The 19495-nt window shown below is 46.2% G+C and overlaps 3 protein-coding genes across 4 annotated transcripts; 2 read left to right on the top strand and 1 right to left on the bottom strand.

Annotated features, from left to right (window-relative positions):
• The first annotated feature begins 681 nt into the window (after positions 1-681).
• On the top strand, positions 682-6914 carry LOC139547678 (homeobox protein SIX5-like). Its single transcript, XM_071356669.1, has 3 exons — positions 682-1424; positions 2725-4202; positions 6084-6914. Exons 1-3 carry the CDS (start codon positions 733-735, stop codon positions 6773-6775), a joined length of 2862 nt encoding a protein of 953 aa, XP_071212770.1. The 5' UTR covers positions 682-732; the 3' UTR covers positions 6776-6914.
• Positions 6915-10735: 3821 nt separating this feature from the next.
• On the top strand, positions 10736-12553 carry LOC139547681 (homeobox protein six1b-like). Its single transcript, XM_071356672.1, has 3 exons — positions 10736-11250; positions 11705-11868; positions 12086-12553. Exons 1-3 carry the CDS (start codon positions 10846-10848, stop codon positions 12267-12269), a joined length of 753 nt encoding a protein of 250 aa, XP_071212773.1. The 5' UTR covers positions 10736-10845; the 3' UTR covers positions 12270-12553.
• On the bottom strand, positions 12452-17989 carry qpctla (glutaminyl-peptide cyclotransferase-like a). Of its 2 annotated transcripts, none has more exons than XM_071356670.1 (7): positions 17143-17989; positions 16809-16955; positions 16363-16656; positions 15478-15639; positions 15313-15412; positions 15101-15217; positions 12452-13660 (listed from the first exon to the last, which is right to left on the bottom strand). In XM_071356670.1, the coding sequence occupies exons 1-7, from the start codon at positions 17353-17355 to the stop codon at positions 13515-13517; spliced, it is 1179 nt and encodes a 392-aa protein (XP_071212771.1). In that variant the 5' UTR covers positions 17356-17989; the 3' UTR covers positions 12452-13514. The 2 variants fall into 2 exon arrangements, with proteins under 2 accessions (XP_071212771.1, XP_071212772.1); XM_071356671.1 differs by having other exon boundaries at positions 16809-16919; positions 17143-17498.
• Positions 17990-19495: the final 1506 nt, after the last annotated feature.

Below are 19495 nucleotides of genomic sequence, written 5' to 3'. Positions count from 1 at the left end.
CATTTAAAAAAAAAAAAATTCATTATGTCATTATTGGGTATTGTGTGTAGATTGATGAGGGAAAAAATATATTTACATTTTAGAATAAGGCTGTAACGTAACAAAATGTGGGAAAAGTGGAGGGGTCTGAATACTTTCAGAATGCACTGTAGATGTGAAGCAATAAGTCTTGCCTGGACACAGCCCTTAGCAGTGGTATATTTGCCATATACCACACCCCCCTTGCATATTTGCTTAAATATACCACGGCTGTCAGCCAAGCAGCTGTCAGCCAAGCAGCTGGGCTGACTGTCAGCCAAGCAGCTGTCAGCCAAGCAGCATTCAGCGCTCGAACCACCCAGTTATTAATGTACATCATCTCATCTGGAATACTTACCCACCACATCGCCTGGCCCTAGTAAATCCTGATCCTCAGTAGACAGGCTGAAAAGTGTTTGCTGAAAAAAAAAAGGCTGTAGGCCTATTTAGTACAATCTGATAATAACCTCAAATTGTCAACAAAACAATGTGGATATTCAATCTTGAATTAAACAATAACATTTATCTACTAGTAGCCTAATAAAAGGTATTGAACAGGCAGTGCTATAACGAATCTTCGAATGGGAGATTGACGAGGTTAGGGGCGTGTGTGACGCGTGTAGCTGTGGCAGACACTCGTCGACGGAGAATAGAAGAGAGAGAGAGCGTGCAGGGGAGGGAGGAGGAACTAAAAGAAAAAAGTTAAAACTAAAAATGGCTTCCTTGTCTTTGGAGTCTGCAGAACAATCTGAGAATAGCACAGAGGAGTCTACCCAAGAGGCCGCCCTGGTAAAAGAGGAGACGGATCCGGATGAAGTCTCAGAACAATTGCTAAAAACTTTCCAGAACTCGGCGCTCAGCTTTTCGACAGATCAAGTAGCATGTCTGTGCGAAGCCCTTCTACAGGCGGGTAATGTGGATCGCCTGTGGAGATTCCTATCAACCATCCCTCCTTCGGCCGAGCTGCTACGTGGCAACGAGACGCTCCTCAAGGCCCAGGCACTGGTCGCTTTCCACCGGGAAGAATTCAAGGAGCTGTACGCAATATTGGAAAGCCGCGACTTCCACCCCAGCAACCATGGGTTCCTGCAGGACCTCTACTTGCAGGCGCGCTACAAGGAGGCGGAGAGGTCCCGAGGTCGTTGCCTGGGCGCCGTGGACAAGTATCGACTTCGGAAGAAGTTTCCCCTGCCGAAAACAATCTGGGATGGAGAGGAGACTGTGTATTGTTTCAAAGAGAAGTCTCGCAATGCACTGAAAGAGTGTTACAAAAGCAACAGGTACCCCACTCCGGACGAGAAGAAAAATTTGGCCAAAGTGACTGGACTCTCCCTCACGCAAGTCAGCAATTGGTTCAAGAACCGACGGCAGAGAGACCGAACCCCGTCCGGTACCAACAGCAAAAGGTAGGCTATGCATTCCTTTTATACATTTTGTAACCACGTACCCCATTAACCTTTCTTTTAAACAACGTTTCATACACGATTGCATGTCAAAGATCAATGTCAAAATGGTTCCTCTTGAAATATAAAAAACGTTTGTATGTAGTGTCATTTGCATAGTTGTTTGTTAGAGGCAGGCAGACTATGGGAGTTAATATAGCCTACACTGCTTGCTGTACACCGCACAGACATTGTTCTAATATTTTTTTATTTAATTTGACTCAAATAAACAATGTTCACCGAGATTCTCCTTCTCTTATGAGTAGGAGTGAGCGCTAGAAAGTAGCTTAACATGGTAACCAATTGTTACACAAATGGATCTGTCAGCTGCAATATTATTTTAGTGTTCCAAACATGTTCTATGTAATGCAGACTTTTCAAAATAATGGTCTCGACTGTGCGGTTAATCTCAACTATGGTTCATGTTCAGCATATTTCAATCAAATCCCATCAATCCCTGCAGTAACTACATCAATCTGCGCATGAACTCTTTGACAGTGATAACGCCACACATGTCTTCGAGAGCACGATTGGGAGCAAGAGCATGTTGCTTTGTTGTGAAATGTGAGATCTGGGCGCCCATTATGGCTCAAGTTTCCTGAAATCCTGCACCGCAAAGTCTCCCGACGGACCTCGGCGCGCTGCCGAAGCTCTGCACTGCTGGGGGAGCGGGAGCGAACAGAGAGGAAATGATGTTGATGTTGGGAAACAAAAGGAGGAAATATTAGATCTAAAACCTTTTTAAAATGTCTTCAGCTCTCCTGTGCACATTTTAAACCCCAAAAACGTTGTTTTATTTTATTGTAGGACTACAGGCTACACTCGCTTTGGCCAGGGAAATTGGCAGCTTAAATGCAACACAGGAAATTGGGTTTTCAATGTGTCAGTTGTTGATGTACTTTATTCCCATGTGTAGAGAGGAAGGTGTGTGTGGAGAGGGGAAAAAAAGAGAATGCCGATCATCCCCCATGCATTCCTGTCTTTATCTTCTCTATGGGCAGTGGTGGCTGGGAACTGTGTTAACCACACTGCTTTAGTGCACCAGGATAGTTGAGGACATACACATCACATACTGTGTAAACCATAGGATCAAAGGAGATTCACTGACTGTTCAAATCCCTTTCTCCTCTTTTTCCATTCCATCTATCATGCAATCCTTGCCTACTCCCTCTTCTTCCATAAGCTGTCTCTGTTCATTGTCTCACTCACCCCACGGTTCACTCACCCTATCTTTCTCCTCTGCTCCTCCCCTGTGTTTTCTCAGTGAGTCCGATGGCAACCACAGCACAGACGATGAGGGTGATGACATCTCAGACAAACCAGAGGACATTGTGGGCTCCACAGCCTCAATCTCCCTCTCTGGCACCCCCTGCAGCACTGGAGGCCAGCTCTTCCTCAACGGGGCTGGTGGGTTCCTCACCGCCTCCCACCCCTTATTCATCAACGGGGGCTCCCTGATCTCCGGGGCAGGGGGTGGCGTCATCATCAACGGGCTGACCCTGAGCGATGGTCACACGGTTACCCTCAGCCCTATATCGGCTAACTCACCTCTGCTCTACAATGGAGCGCAGATCATATCCAAGAGCAGTGAGGTTGTGCAGGATATGGGTCTTGAGGGCCAGGGGGTTATGGCCATGGAGGCCCAGCCCAGCTCTGCCATCTCCCTCCCTCTGACAGAGGATCTTAAGACGGACAATGTAAGCCTGACGAACCCCTCAACCATCCCCACCCTGGACTTCATCAATGTCCCAGAGGGGATTGTTCTCAAAGCAGAGAACATCCAGACAGTCTCTCCTTCCCCCTCCTCTTCCTCCTTGTCTTCCCCCTCAACATTCTCCCCCACCTCCCTTCCCTCCCTGGTTCTGACTCAAAATGGCTGCCTCTCCGACACCCTCACCCTTCCAGTCTCTATGTCCTCTCCGGGCGTGGTCATCTCCAGCCCTGTAGTGGGCCTCCCCAGCCAGCAGGGGGAGTATGTGGTGTTTGCCACGGCTGGTTCTCAGCTCACCCCCTCCAGCTCCATCTGCCAGGTGGTGTCCTCCTACAGCTACTCCACCCCACAGGTATTCTCCCTGCCTCAGGTGGTGCCCTCCATCCAGGGTGTCCCCGTATCCCAACTGGTCCAACACAACCCTGGAGGCCAGGTGTCCCAGTGTCCCCAGTTAATCCCTGTGTCCCCCCTCACCTCCTCTCTCCCCCAGGGCACCCTCTCCCAGTTCCAGGCCCACCAGACTCTGAACATCGCCCCCCGCCTCGCCCAACCCCTCCCCCAGCATCATACTAGTTCCTCTACGTTGGGAGAGGGAACCCCCATCCTCTCCCTGTCGCAGCTCCCCAACGGACAGCTCCCCCAGGGACTCTCACTCCAGCTGGGTGACCAGACCTCAGCTACCATCCCCACTCTGACCCAGATCCAGTCCCCACTAGGCCATCACCAGATCATCTCTCAGTCCAAAGAGACAACCCCAGGCCAGTTGGTTCCCCTCTCCCTGCCCCAGCTGGTACCTGTCTCCTCCACGGGACAACTCTCCTTCCCTCAGATGGGCTCGTCCACCCCTTCTCTATCTGGATCTGGTGGAGCCTTCCAGATCCTAACCTCAGCCCCTGGAGGTGGGATGACTCAGGGGCCCTTTAGGATAAACCAGCTGGGAACCCTCCAGACTGTAGGCCCCCCGACCAGCATGGCTCCTGGTGTCCAGCTCCTCAACTCTGGGGTCATTCAGCTCCCCTCCGCCTCGCCAGGTAACTTAAGACTCGGACACACTGAGAAGACTGACTGCCGATTGGTACTTAGGTACTGTCGGCATTCAACTTTTTGTTGTTCACAACATACAGATCAACCGCTGATCAGATTGTTAAAATACTCCAGACCACAAGGTGGCAGTAGCTTTTTTTGAAAAGCTTTGTTTGGCTTTTGCCTGATAGCTAATGTTAGCTAACTATCAAGGTGTGCTAATGTTATTGCTAGCTAGCTATAATTTGTAGTAAGCCCATGTTACATGTTACTAGCCAGATGGCCACAACTAGATAACTTGAGTAGCTAGCGACATTATAGGTAATTCAATCAACATGGATTTGTTTTTGAATGAAGCAGCTGACTGTTAGCTGCCAACAATCAGTGGAGTAGCTAGCTAGCTTTGTTGTGCTAACTGGCAAATGGTTATCCTAACTTTTTAGCTAACGTTAGCTAGCAATGGAACTGGCACTGGCAGTATGGGATAGTGGAGAGTGAATGAAATGATTTATTCATCATCTTGCTAGATGGCTAGCTCACAAACTCTAGGCGGAAAGTGGAAAAGTCACTAGGAAAAGTCCTTGTCTTCTGTTGATACACCTTTTCGGAGAAGGTGGGAGCTGCATCCCAATATGGCTACTGGAGTATGGGTGAGTGGGCGTGTGGAAAGGAGTGGTGTGTCAAGTGCTCTGCTATAGATTAGACGGTTTTGATTTACTTTAAAAAAAAACTTCCGTTCCTTACCACACTACCGTAGATTGAGCTACGCTATCGCAAGAGTTTGGACTTCTGTTTTGAAGCCAGAGGATGAATCTGAGTAGTATCTCACTGGCAGTTTTACATTAATTGTACATTTTCAATTCTACCTGACGATTGTTAATTTTGTTTTTAAAGTACTGATGATGGGTGTAGTGTTGCTTCATGCGTTGTATGCGTGTGCTTACTGTGACTGTTACCCTGAAACTAGGTAGCTACTTCCCACGCCATTGCTGGACAGTAATGCTTGTCAGGCGGGAGCAAAGGGCACTGTGTCCCGGTGTTGTTGCCGTTCATGCCCTCCCCATTACCTCGGTCCCTGGACCTCGAAGCCAGTTCCACTGCGTGTTTTCATTGCTCCCCGCTAATCAGGGACTGATTTAGACCTGGGACATCAGGTGCGTGCAATTAATTATCAGGTAGAACAGAAACCCTATGAGATCTGGAGCCTGCTGGTTAAGAGTTGAATAGCCCTGATCTGGACTGTATGTGCATGTATCAAGGTGACATCTAGATGGTTATCAATATTAGTTATTTCATGTGTAGGTTACTATCCTAATTAAAATAAAATCATGAGAGGGAAGAAAATGGCCATGTTAGCTACCGCCGGTGACACGACCGTGGTATCATGGGCAGGTCTCAGGTCGGCGGGCATGTCCATACAACACTGGTCCGCTGGCTTATCGACTCGTCGTGCAGCCCAACCAGCCACGCGAAATGGTCTTTAGTGGCAACAAATCTGCCCAATTATCTGATTCTCTTACCATACACCCACTCCTTTTCGACACATCCACTCGCCCATACTCCGGTTGCCATGTCGGACTGCAGCTACCCATAGTTGTCTTTTTGGCTTCCCTACAGGGGGTCCGTGCTCTCTGATCGTCTCAGATTCAAGTTGTGAAGAACGCCAAGTTCGTCGGTACGCAAAAGGAGGTGTCTTTTTGTTCTAGCAAGAGAATGGCCTCCTACTGTGCTATTAGCAGTCAGTCTTCTCCGGGTGTCTGACATTACTGAGTCATTTGCTTTTTAGGGAAAATATAGCAATGTCATTGTTGGTTGATGAAATGCTAACATATTTCCTACTACTACTTCTCTGCTATTTCCTCCACTTCCACCTCTCCTCTGTCCTGTAGGGAATCTCCTCTATGGTGGAAGCCCCATCCTGAGTTACCAGAACGGCAAGCTGATCCTAACTATCCCAGCTGGCATCCAGTTCGGCAGTCTGCCCATGAATCCCGTCCCTGAGGCTTCTAACCACCACACCAATGGAGTAGGCTCTGGACTCACCCTCAACCCTGTCATCCAACCTACACCTACCCTCCTCCCAGTCTCCACCTCCGTCCAAACGTCCAACACCCTCCAGACGTCCCCCCTCTGCTTCATCAACTCCTCTCCGCTCTACTGCACTCCTGAGATGGGTGTCCCCACCAATCAGCCCATCTCCACCATCTCCCCACACACCCTGGACCTTTCTGCCACCCACACTCCTCCCAATGCCCTCACCCCAGAGAGCATGCTCTCCCTCAGCCCCATGTGCAGCGGAGTGACCCCCACCACTCAGCTCTCCCACACCACCTGGAGCCCTGTCCCCCTCTCCACCTCTGCCAGCCTGACTATGTTTGACGTCCGTGGGAAGGGAGATCTGCCCGAGGACCCGCCTCTGCTGGACCTACCTGGAGGCGAGGCCCTGCTACTAGGCAGCCCCTCTCCAGAACAGGATGTGGACAGGGGGTCGCCGTTGGGGGACCCAGTGGAGATGGATGGAGACCCCAAGATCCTCACCCAGCTACAATCAGTCCCTGTGGATGATGGGTTGGGGCTGTAATCCAGTCCCCCAGCCCACACCACCACAAACTGTTACAGAACAATCTGGAAGGTTTTGTTTGTCCGACCTCAGTGCTCCCCTGGCTAGGTTCGCATTGAGGAGTGGACAGGCTTTGACTCGTATGAGAAAGGTGCTTTGACTAAATAAATCCTTTGCCGATGATCCTTTGGATAAACCGTCATGGGATTGGCTGATTGTATGCAACACGGAATGACCTGGAGGATGGCCTTTCATACAGGCTAGCCTATTCCCTGATTTCTATTACTCAACTGTCCACTGCTTAGTCTCCACAATTTAAGCACTCATCTGCCTTCCATAAGCCTAGAGCCCTTCCTGTGTCCAGTCAGAGCACAACGTTTATTTGTAAGGACATTCTGCTACTTTTATGCACAGATGTCCGTTTCAGCCAAGACTATTTGTACTACAAGGGAATGAATGCCTCGGGTTTTATTTGGTGTTGGTTGAGCAGTATGCCACGGCCAGGCTCTGTCTTAAGTCTCTAAACACAGTCAAATGCAGACAGACAAGCGTTCAGTCCTGTTGAGTTGGTGGTTCTGAATGGCTGCTCACTCTAGTGCTGGTGTAGTTTGAGTGCTGCTTTGAGTATTGGCCTCGATGAAGGCAACAGAGAGTGGACTGACAGTGGCACCAGAGACCCCGGACCTCTAGCATTGAGATGGACTGTGTACTCCTCTCTGTCAAAACTGGTCAGCAGTGTCACCGCATAAAGGACGCAGGCTCATCATTTAACTACAGGTTGGTATAAATGCTAAGCGCTATGGCATCTGAGGTATGTAGGAGGAAATAGGAGTCCCCTGAGATTTCTTCTTCTTATTTTTTACTCTATGCAATCAATGCATGTTCCTCGTGTAAATATGACCATGTGACACAGATATGACATGTATTACAAACAGTATGTAAGCAAGTCTAATTGGGATAGACCAAGCTTTATTAAAGACAGCCTTTTTATACACTATGAAATCTAATGCGCGTGCACTACAAACGCCTGATCACATTGCTGGATATTTTTAGTTGAATGCGCCACAATCGTACACTACATTGTATATTGCGTCTATGAATGCCATTTTTTGTTGTTGTGTTCTTATATTACTTGTATGGGTTTGATCTAGACCTAGTAAGTGCCTTATTATCCAGTTGCTGAGGTTGGTGGGCCAGTGTGTTTTTGCCTTATGTATCTTCAAAGTGAAGAATGTGTTCTACTCTTCACAAAATGTAAGCACCATTGATACAAGCTACTTCCCACATTGATGTTGAATGTGAGTTTTTGTGATAACCCTTAACCCTCTTGAACTCCAGAGAAACGTAATCGAATACTCTGTCGCGCGGCAGTTGCTCGTTTAGCGTGACTAACGCCTACCATGACATAAATCACCATTGAGATCTCCCTCCTCATTGTACGTTTTGCACATTTTTGTCCTTGTCATGTTTACGTCTTTGGTGATGGCCAGATTTTATTCTGAAAACCTGCTGCCTTTGCTCTGTTCTTGACTAATTGCGCTCACTGTTCTGAAGGGGACGGGATAGGTCGAATCAGCTGGTTGAGTTTCAGGCAGCCTCTGTCTATCCTGATATCAGCAACAGTGAGTCATGAAGCCCTGAGAGCAGGCGACAGGTCTCCTAGAATGGAACGCTATCCAGCGAGACGTGGTGCAGATGTTCTCTCCATAAACTTTTTCAAATACTCACCATCTCTCTATAACCACAGCACAGATGGCAATTAGTTCTCTGGCCAACGGTACAACAACACTACTCTTCAGTGTCACTCCCAACTGTATGTTTTTGTTTCTTGTGTATTTAAAGCATGTATCAATCATTTTCTAGTAGTAACTTTGAATGGAAAAAAACGAGCAGTCCATGAGGAAATTGGACAAAGGAAAAAGCATCGATGGACCTTCCCAGAGGCTGGCTGGTTGTACAGTCTCAGAATAATGTGTACAGTCGTGGCCAAAAGTTTTGAGAATGACAAATATTAATTTTCACCAAGTTTGCTGCTTCAGTGTCTTTAGATATTTTTGTCAGATGTTACTATGGAATACTGAAGTATAATTACAAGCATTTCATAAGTGTCAAAGGCTTTTATTGACAATTACATGAAGTTGATGCAAAGAGTCAATATTTGCATTGTTGACCGTTCTTTTTCAAGACTTATGCAATCTGCCCCGGCATGCTGTCAATTAACTTCTGGGCCACATCCTGACTGATGGCAGCCCATTCTTGCATAATCAATGCTTGGAGTTGGTCAGAATTTGTGGGGTTTTGTTTGTCCACCCGCCTCTTTATTTACCTTAATCCCATTGAGGGAAAATGACTTTAGCCCAGTCCTCAGCAGTCCAATCCCTGTACCTTTTGCAGAATATCAGTCTGTCTCTGATGTTTTTCCTGGAGAGAAGTGGCTTCTTTGCTGCCCTTCTTGACACCAGGCCATCCTCCAAATGTTTTCGCCTCACTGTGCGTGCAGATGCACTCACACCTACATGCTGCCATTCCTGAGCAAGCTCTGTACTGGTGGTGCTCCGATCCCGCAGCTGAATGAACTTTAGGAGATGGTCCTGGCGCTTGCTGGACTTTCTTGGGCACCCTGAAGCCTTCTTCACAACAATTGAACCGCCCTCCTTGAAGTTCTTGATGATCCGATAAATGGTTGATTTAGGTGCAATCTTACTGGCAGCAATATCCTTGCCTGTGAAGCCCTTTTTGCGCAAAGCAATGATTACGCACGTGTTTCCTTGCAGATAACAATGATTGACAGAGGAAGAACAATGATTCCAAGCACCACCCTCCAGTCTGTTATTCGAACTCAATCAGCATGACAGAGTGATCTCCAGCCATGTCCTCGTCAACACTCACCTGTGTTAACGAGAGAATCACTGACATGATGTCAGCTGGTCCTTTTGTGGCAGGGCTGAAATGCAGTGGAAATGTTTTTTGGGGGATTCAGTTAATTTGCATGGCAGAGAGGGACTTTGCAATTCATCTGATCAATCTTCACAACATTCTGGAGTATATGGAGATTGCCATCATACAAACTGAGTCAGCAGACTTTGACAAATATAAATTTTCATTCTCAACTTTTGGCCACGACTGTAGATAATGACTTCACCACTTCTCAAATGATATTATACACATACAATCTGAATAGGATGTTAATACCTGTAGCATTCACTTGTCAAAGGAATGTTGCAAGTTGTTTTTATTGGTGTTTGGACATTATTTGTTGGTGCGGTTTTTCCATACGATACTGTGCATGAGTTGGACACTAAAGGAATATGTGTGTTTGTTTGTTTATCCATGAGCCCAACCCTTGTCTACATGTAGTGGTTTTTCTCTAGTGTGTGGTGCTCCAAAGGCTGTTAGTGTCCAGTGCAGGAGTTTGTGCACAATCTCTTACACACACACACGCACACACACAACCTTCAGCTGAGTTATCCAAAGATATGAATTTTTTTTAATGTACTTTTTAAATGCGAGTAAAGGGACTATTTGATTTTTTTTTTTTTTACGTCTGTTTTGTCCTCTTTTGAGAGGTTGGTTTTGTACTTAAAGTTATTTTATTTTTTATATACAGTTTTATTGTGATATTCTAATAAACTACATTTAGAATACATTTGTTTTGGTTGAATTTTGTATATGTGAACGCTTCTCTCTTTAAATCTCCATGTGAGATGTGTAGGGGTCAAGGGATCAAACTATTGAGTGCTTACACTACCAAATCACATTTAGAAGCGCTTTTGCAATTTGGTTCGTAAATTAGATTTAAATACTCATGTTTGAACAACACTCATGCTTTCTCTCTGGATGAATGGGTACACAACTGAGTACAATCCGGTGTGTGACTGTTTTTGTAACCCCCATGCTCTCAGGTTACCTGTGAGTTCAACATTGCCAGGGCGGGACCGGGTATGGATAAGGATATATATACACACACACACACACACGTTCACACAGACTTATTCACCCAACAGCAGCTCTCTCTAAAACATTTCCCTTCACTAAGAGAGTTGTGAAAGGTCACAGAGGTAGGCCAACTAACCTTTGAGCTCTTGGTGTGCATGGGCTCCATCTCCATGGCGATGGTCTTCTCGGTAGAACAGGTGGCGTGTATGTGCGAGGTCCTTCTGCAGAGCGGACGCATGGAGCGCTTGACTGACTTCCTCTGCACTCTTCCCCCCTCTTCCTCCTCTTGCCCGGGGGGTCTGGAGAGCATCCTGAAGGCGCGGGCTGCCGTGGCCTTCCATCTGGGGTGCTTCTCGGACCTCTACGCCCTCCTGGAGAGCTTCCATTTCTCCAATCGCAGCCACCCCCTGCTGCAGCAGCTCTGGCTGAGGGCACACTACCTGGAGGCCGAGTGCCAGAGAGGGCGCCCCCTTGGGGCTGTGGGGAAGTACCGCGTACGCCGTAAGTTTCCCCTGCCATTAACCATCTGGGATGGAGAGGAGACCAGCTACTGCTTCAAGGTACAGTGAATTAAATCTGCTAGGTTTGTTTGAGCAGATATTAATACTATATTTAATTATTATACTGCCTCAGCATTTTTGCTTCTTGTAAAACGAAATGTCCCTAGGGCCCTAGGACCTGGTCCATAATGCATTAGGTGTTGCATCTGAGTTTAGAATAGACAAAAAAGATGAGGGGAGGAAGGCCCTTGTAGAGTCAAGATGGGGTATGTCAAGACAAAATGGACTTTCTACCTGGATATTAATTAAGCCTAAAGTGTCTTACACTCAGTCTGCTTCAAATGCACTGAACACCTGTCTTCACAGGACCGGTCAAAGCAATATGATGGATGTAACTTCCCTCATATCAGTGCAGATGAAGGGAAGGAGATGAGGAGCAGAGGCCTCTTACCATGAACTTTAAATCATTAACCTACTTGTTTCATAAATCTGAGGTTAATGTTCCTCTTTACAGGAGAAATCCCGGAGTGTGCTGTGGGAGTGGTATTACTGTAAACCCTACCCTTCACCACGTGAGAAACGAGCGCTTGCGGCCGCCACCGGTCTCTCCGCCACCCAGGTGAGCAACTGGTTCAAGAACAGACGGCAACGAGACCGAGCAGCTCACGGTACTACCGGGTGAGTCTTCACTTTCTCCTTCTAATACATTTCATGAGAAATAGTTCTAAAAGAGTTTCTAAATGTTCATCCCTCCTTTAATTTCTATTGTCTGCAGTCAATCCTCTTTTTTTTTTAAGGACTGCACTACTTCTCATTTAGCTAACAGCTTTGCAGTGGACCACCACTGCCCTCTACTGGCACAACCAGGGAACTGACGTGCTCTCTCTCCTCTTAGGGAACAGAAAGGTTGTGGACCACCTCTTGGCTCCAACAGAACCCCAGGAGCAGCATACCCAAAGCCCTACCCCTTCCCTGACAATGGACGTTTACCTCCAGGCAGCCCCAGTCCCCTCTTCTCCTGCCCCCAACAGCCCCCACAGCCCCCACTTCTGAGCCATATGGGTGGGGGACAACTCTGAATCTCTTCACTACCTGAGCCATCATGTATAGTATGCTCACTTCATAGGCACTATTCACTTGTCTTGCCAGAACTGTATGTAAGACCATTCAATCTGTTGAGTAACTTAGCTTTGTAGTTTCATGATACCCTGTACCGAAAATTGTAGGTTGTGTTAAATCAAGTCAACAGACGAAAGCAAAACATTTTTTAAATTGTTTAATTGAAAACAGAAATGTGTCATCAGACCTAATCATTGACAAGCACTTGAAGCATTTGGGAATAAACAATATGTTTAAAAAAAAAGTGCTCCCATATCATGCTTCCTGAACACGACCCAGGTTGCAGCTGAGAGAAACCACGGCCAAATGTTAGTACAGCCAGGACAAGCACACAGCCTCTCCTACTGTAGTCTTCTGTCTGTATGTCCCATAGGGACGAGTGTGAGATGATTCCTATTCACTGAGCTTAAACATCATCCAGTGTGTGTACGTACGTAAGCTGCCTGTCTGCCGCAGAGGCAATCTGGCCTATGAGATTCTGACTGACAATTTTGACTTATTTACACCTTTTCTGATTTAAGACGTTTTTTGAAATCAGCACTCTGGTAAGATGTGAGACAGATGAAATACAACTCCGTGGCTAAACCAAGACCGGCTGGAAACCTCTTGGGGAGAGGTAATGCATACAGAAGATATCCAGTGATAGTACAACCATTTTAATGTCATTCATTATTATGTTTCTTCAAGTTTTTCGGTCACTGCCATGCTCTGTGAATATAACCTTCAATGTCAGCTCAATGAGATTATTGCATGAAATCAAGTCTAAAAGCTGATATTCACTGAGAGTTGGAAAATCAAAACAGATGACCATATAGCATAAAGAAAGGATTAGGTTAGCGTTGCCTTTTACCTTAAGACTTAAAAAAAACGAGCCGATGAGAATATTAAAATCCACAGAAAGGCCTCTTCCAGTTATTTTCCATGAACGTGTACCATCAAGGTTTTTCTGTGATACAAGCTGCCTACATCCAGCAGGGTAACTTGATGGTAGTTCTGCTCTCAGATCAATGTGTCTATGAGTGTTGGTTTCAGTGGATGGAACCTGTCCAGTGACAGAGGAACATTATCTCTCCTAGTCTTTTGCAACGTCAGGGCAAAACTGCCCCAAACCCCTGTCTGTATTTCCTACACTGTGGTTAAAAGGTGTCCATGTAATCTGTTGGTTCTCGTTTATGGGACCAGTCCAATGGTGGGTCCAGGTGTGGTTAAAAGCCCAGGTACTCAGCCAGGAACACAGCCAGAATCTTGGTGAGGTTCTCCACTGTGGGTCGGTGCATGTTCTCCTCCGTGTCATCCAGCGTGTGCCAGAACGGGGGGAAGGGGGTGGCAATGACATGAAGCACAGGAACACCTGGGTTGGTGTGAAAGAAAGAAGAAATGCAGGATTTAAGTGATTTCTTAAGACAAAACCCCATCAGCCGAGGCGACGCAGTGTTGTGATAGTACAGTCGTGGCCAACAGTTGAGTGACACATTTATTTCCACAAAGTTTGCTGCTTCAGTGTCTTTAGATATTTTTGTCAGATGTTACTATGGAATACTGAAGTATAATTACAAGCATTTCATAAGTGGCAGGCTTTTAATTGACAATTACATGAAGTTGATGCAAAGAGTCAATATTTGCAGTGTTGACCCTTTTTCCAAGACTTCTGCAATCCGCCCCGGCATGCTGTCAATTAACTTCTGGGCCACATCCTGACTGATGGCAGCCCATTCTTGCATTATCAATGCTTGGAGTTGGTCAGAATTTGTGGGGTTTTGTTTGTCCACCCGCCTCTTGATGATTGACCACAAGTTCTCAATGGGATTAAGGTCTGGGAAGTTTCCTGGCCATGGACCCAAAATATTGATGTTTTGTTCCCCGAGCCACTTAGTTATCACTTTTGTCTTATGGCAAGGTGCTCCATCATGCTGGAAAAGGCATTGTTTGTCACCAAACTGTTCATGGATGGTTGGGAGAAGTTGCTCTCAGAGGATGTGTTGGTACCATTCTTTATTCATGGCTGTGTTCTTAGGCAAAATTGTGAGTGAGCCCACTCCCTTGGCTGAGAAGCAATCCCACACATGAATGGTCTCAGGATGCTTTACTGTTGGCATGACACAGGACTGATGGTAGTGCTCACCTCGTCTTCTCCGGACAAGCTTTTTTCCGGATGCCCCAACAATCGGAAAGGGGATTCATCAGAGAAAATGACTTTACCCCAGTCCTCAGCAGTCCAATCCCTGTAACTTTTGCAGAATATCAGTCTGTCCCTGATGTTTTTCCTGTAGGTGCAATCTTACTGGCAGCAATATCCTTGCCTGTGAAGCCCTTTTTGTGCAAAGCAATGATGACGGCACGTGTTTCCTTGCAGGTAACCATGGTTGACAGAGGAAGAACAATGATTCCAAGCACCACCCTCCTTTTGAAGCTTCCAGTCTGTTATTTGAACTCAATCAGCATGACAGAGTGATCTCCAGCCTTGTCCTCGTCAACACTCACACCTGTGTTAACACTCACACCTGTGTTAACGAGAGAATCACTGACATGATGTCAGCTGGTCCTTTTGTGGCAGGGCTGAAATGCAGTGGAAATGTTTTTGGGGGGATTCAGTTAATTTGCATGGCAGAGAGGGACTTTGCAATTAATTGCAATTCATCTGATCACTCTTCACAACATTCTAGAGTATATGCAAATTGCCATCATACAAACTGAGGCAGCAGACTTTGAAAATTAATATTGCTGTTTCATTCTCAAACCTTTTGGCCACAACTGTATGTCATTTTGTCTGTATATGAGCACACCCTCCCACCTTTATGTAGGAAGGGGATGTGGTCGTCCTGCACAGGGCCCAGGTACACGTCCTTCCTGAAGTAGGTCTGCTCAGAGGGGTGAGAGGTCAACAGACCCTGCCTGTGCAGCCTCTTCTCTGAGAGGGATGGATGGAGGAGGAGGGTTAAAGCACAGAGTGCAGAAAGACAACGACAATAAGGGAACTGACCCTCCCTGGGGTGTGTGTGTTACCTGCAGCGATGAGACGGTCAAACCAGCGGGCAGTGTTGTCAAAGTGATTTACAATCAAAGGGTCTGGACCACCAAGTAGGTCCAGTAGAACAAAGAGATCCTAAAATGGACGGAGGTGAGAGTGAGTGGATGCCATATTTTAATGTGCACACAAAGGTGTCTTACCACAGCCTGCAGCAGGTTGGTGTGTGTGGAGCCTAGTGGGTGGGGTGTGTGTGCCATGCGCTCTGCCAGGTGCCTTGATCCGTAGAGAGAGTCTGTGGCTGTCCACTCCTCAAACGACTCCTCTCCGTCAAAAAACACTAGCTGGAGGGTTACAGCAGATGCCTAGAGCACAGAGACAGAGGGAGGAGGTAGGGTTTAATCGCATTAGATGGAGAAAGTGGTGAGAATGTTCTGCTCTGTGCCAACTGGTGAACTGGTAGCCAAGTAAAGGCCAAGGCAATGTCATTTCATCACATCTCAATTCCCAACAACAACGTCACTCTTGCAGTTTATTTTATTTTGTGTGATGTCGCAGTTCGGCTGTGTGTGGTTGCGTGTATTTCTGACTACCAAATTTAGTCTCTGGGGGGGACACTGCTAAACAGAGGATGGAGTTTGCTGCTAAAAACAGGGCTACTCTCTGCAAGGCTACAGTCAGCACTTTTATATTCTACACTGCAGAGAGAAAGGAGGGGATAGAGTGTAGGGAGAGAAACCCAGCTACTCAGCATCTCACCTCGCTCTTTCTCCCTCACCAGTTCTCTGTTCTTTCCATTGCAGAATTTTATTCTGTATATCTGAGTAAACTGCCTGCTGCCCTTAGAATGAGAAGGGTTCTCATGTCATGTAAAAAAATATATATTTTAAGCGGGGAAATCAGACACGTATGGTTGTGACCACAATGCCTGATAACACATTGTTAGGCTCATTGTGCTACTGCATTTTGTTTGCTGCCAACTTGGGACAGGTCTGTTTGAACATTTGACTGTTTATCTCAAAATCTCTTGTACTGATAAATAGATCTAAAATGCAGAGTCCCTGGAAATAAATTGAAGGACATGGTACCTGCTGATTGAGGGCTTTGAGCTGGGCGTCCAAGGCAGAAGCCAGCTCCAGGATCATGGCACAGGGCACCGCTGAGTCGCTGGCCCCCAGGAACACCCTCTCGGGGACGCGGGGGTCCGGGGGTAGGACCTTGGAGTCATAGTGGCAGGTCAGCAGCAACCTGCGAGGGGCCCCGGGGTCAAGGGTCGCAATGATGTTGGAGAAGGTGACCTGACCCCGAGGCGTTGGCGACAGGAAAGAGTCGAGTTCTACTGTCCAGCCAGCGGAGAGGGAGGACAATGTGGAGGAGATGTGCTGATATAAAGGAATGAGAAAAGGGTGTGAACTAGAGGCATTTCGTTTGATCTTTAACTAGAAATTATATATTCTTTCCTACATGAAAGTGCTGTGAGAAACCATATAAATGCATCATTATTATTGTCACCTAGTCTACCTGATCCACTCACTTGGCGTACGGCCTGGCTGCCCAGAGTTCCTGGGAGTCTCTCAATGAGGATGGGCCTAAGGTGAGTCTCCCAAAGGCGTGATCCGTCTACCTGGGACACCAGCCGTCGCACCTGGGATGGATTAGACTTACTGGCCTTATGAGATAACTGGAGCAGAGGAATGAGTGGGTGGGTGGTAGAGAGAGAGCAAGAGATGAACACATGGAATAGAACACACAATAACAAACCTCAAATCACTGAAGCCCTCAGTGACACCAATCTGTGTGGCAACTGTACCTGAACAACAATCACTACCGCAACTATAAATAGTACAGTAATTGATTGAGTTTCTTACCCTGTCTTTTGCCAAATCTACGACGGGGATTCTGTTGTTGCGGTTGCTGCTTGTTTCGTTGGACAAATATAAACCCAACACCATAGCAAGAGTCAGCACACCCAAGAGACAGAAGACCAGTACCCGAGCACGGGGCATCCGAACCGAGTTGCAACCAGGGAGAGCACCGTTATTCGCCTGCAAAGGCTTGTAGCGTCGACTAGTTCTCGACATAACAAAGCTTTCTAAAACACGGTTAGAACAAAAAAGACCAGTATCTCTATAACTGAAACAGACGGCAGCTGCTCGTTCCCTGTTGGCCCTATCTACAGCTACGTGTCAGTCCCCGAACTGAACTTACAGTGAAACTGCACCTATTATATGGTTAGATAGAGTCCGCAATTCAGCTTAGCGTCTTATTTTGAAGTTTTCGCAGTATTGCACCAGACGTTGCACATTTCTTTTATAATAGTATTGTAATAGCTTGTATTTGCAACGCCATACCTCGACTCCTAAATAATAGTATCTAGGCTACCCTAAGCCCCCCTTGGCATTTATTCAAATTATACTCTACCCTTTCATGAAAACATGTACTTCTACATGCCAAAACCATCTTTCAATGAGGCCTGTTATGATCTATCCCCGGTCTCCGATCAGTCTAGTGTCATCCTTAGGCTTGCTTCATTGGAGTTGAACATTTATCGATATCATGAATCTATCGATGGTTAGGCTACTCTTCCTTATCTAAAATCCGTTGTTCTCAAATGTCTTGCACCTGATTTCGGCTTTTATTTTCAATAGGTAGATGCAGCAACTAACGTGGTTTGTAACTTCTGTAGCTTCTCACCCAACTGAAGTAATCGAATCCACTGATAACGCAACACAACTTGCTTTTTTTGGGGCCTGATTTCCGGGTTTTCGTTGACAGTGACGAGGCAAGGGCTTATTTTAAAGGCGCAGTCCCCGTCTGACAGCTCTTACAAAGCATCGATAGGTATTTAACGTATCAGCTAGCTAACTACTGAACAAAAATATTTGTTAAGGTATCTGTGACCAACAGATACATATCTGTATTCCAAGTCATGTGAAATCCATAGATTAGGGCCTAATGCATTTATTTCAATTGACTGATTTCCTTATATGAACTGTAAATCTTTGAAATTGTTGCATGTTGCGTTTATAGTTTTGTTAATCTGTTATAGCAATCTGAAGGTCGATAACCATTGGTTGCATGCAGTGTCTGAGCCAGAGGAACGTTGTTGCCGCTTCTTTGACATTACTGTTCCATTTGGTTCCATTCAGTGTTTCATTTGAGAATTCAGTCGATACATTGTATGCCTCAGGTTATGCACAACCAAAACCTGTTCATGTCATCAAATAGTTAAATGCAGCACACGCACTATTGGGGCAAGTGAGTCTGAATTTACAATGGCTAGCCCCAATTCGTTATATTTTTCTCTTGTGCTTTATGCTATTTGCCTTATGACTCCTGCATGCAGTGTTGACTATGAACTTGCTTGTTTACCCAACCATGGGCCAGACTGTTTGTTCCCACACTCGGGACTTTGGATACATGGACTCTTTGCCTCCCATCCTATTCTAACCACCTCTCCCTGGCTTTGTATTCATGTTACTTGATGAAATTGCTGTACAATATGATCTTGTCATCTAATGCACATTCAAATGTTATAAATCAACACTGAAGAGCTCTCCCTGTCCTCTGCCGTGCCTTGATTGTATAACTGCCGATTGATCTGGAAATGTACATGTACACCCTGACCCATCTACTGTTGCTATCCAATTCTGACTTGTGCTCTGATATCTGCTTCACTGATTTCTGCTCTCGTAAAAGCCTGGGTTTTCTGCACGTTAACACTAGAAGCTTATTACCTAAAATTGATCAATTGAAAGTGTGGGTTCACAGCTCCAATCCAGATGTGTTGGTCATTACTGAGACGTGGTTAAGAAAGAGTGTTTTGAAGACTGATGTTAACCTTTCTGGTTATAACCTTTTTTCGGCAAGACAGATCTTCCAAAGGTGGTGGAGTGGCAATCTTTACCAAGGATCACCTTCAGTGCTCGGGTTGTCTCCACCAAGTCTGTCCCCAAACAATTTGATTTGCTGGTTTTACGCATTAAACTTTCAAATAACTCTGTTGACTGTTGCTGGGTGTTATCGGCCACCATCAGCACCGGCCTTTACCCTAAATGCCCTAAGCTCTCTCCTGGCCCCTTACACTAAGTCTGAATTTGTCCTGCTAGGTGACCTAAACTGGGACATGCTTAAACCACCTGACCGAGTCCTAAAGCAATGGGACTCCCTAAATCTTTCTCAGATTATCACCAATCCCACAAGCTTTGACTCCAAACACCA

The sequence above is a fragment of the Salvelinus alpinus genome, chromosome 21, assembly GCF_045679555.1.
Source record: "Salvelinus alpinus chromosome 21, SLU_Salpinus.1, whole genome shotgun sequence".
Classification (NCBI taxonomy): domain Eukaryota; kingdom Metazoa; phylum Chordata; class Actinopteri; order Salmoniformes; family Salmonidae; genus Salvelinus; species Salvelinus alpinus.
Note: the sequence above shows the minus strand (reverse complement) of the source record. Positions and strands in the feature narration are given on the sequence as shown.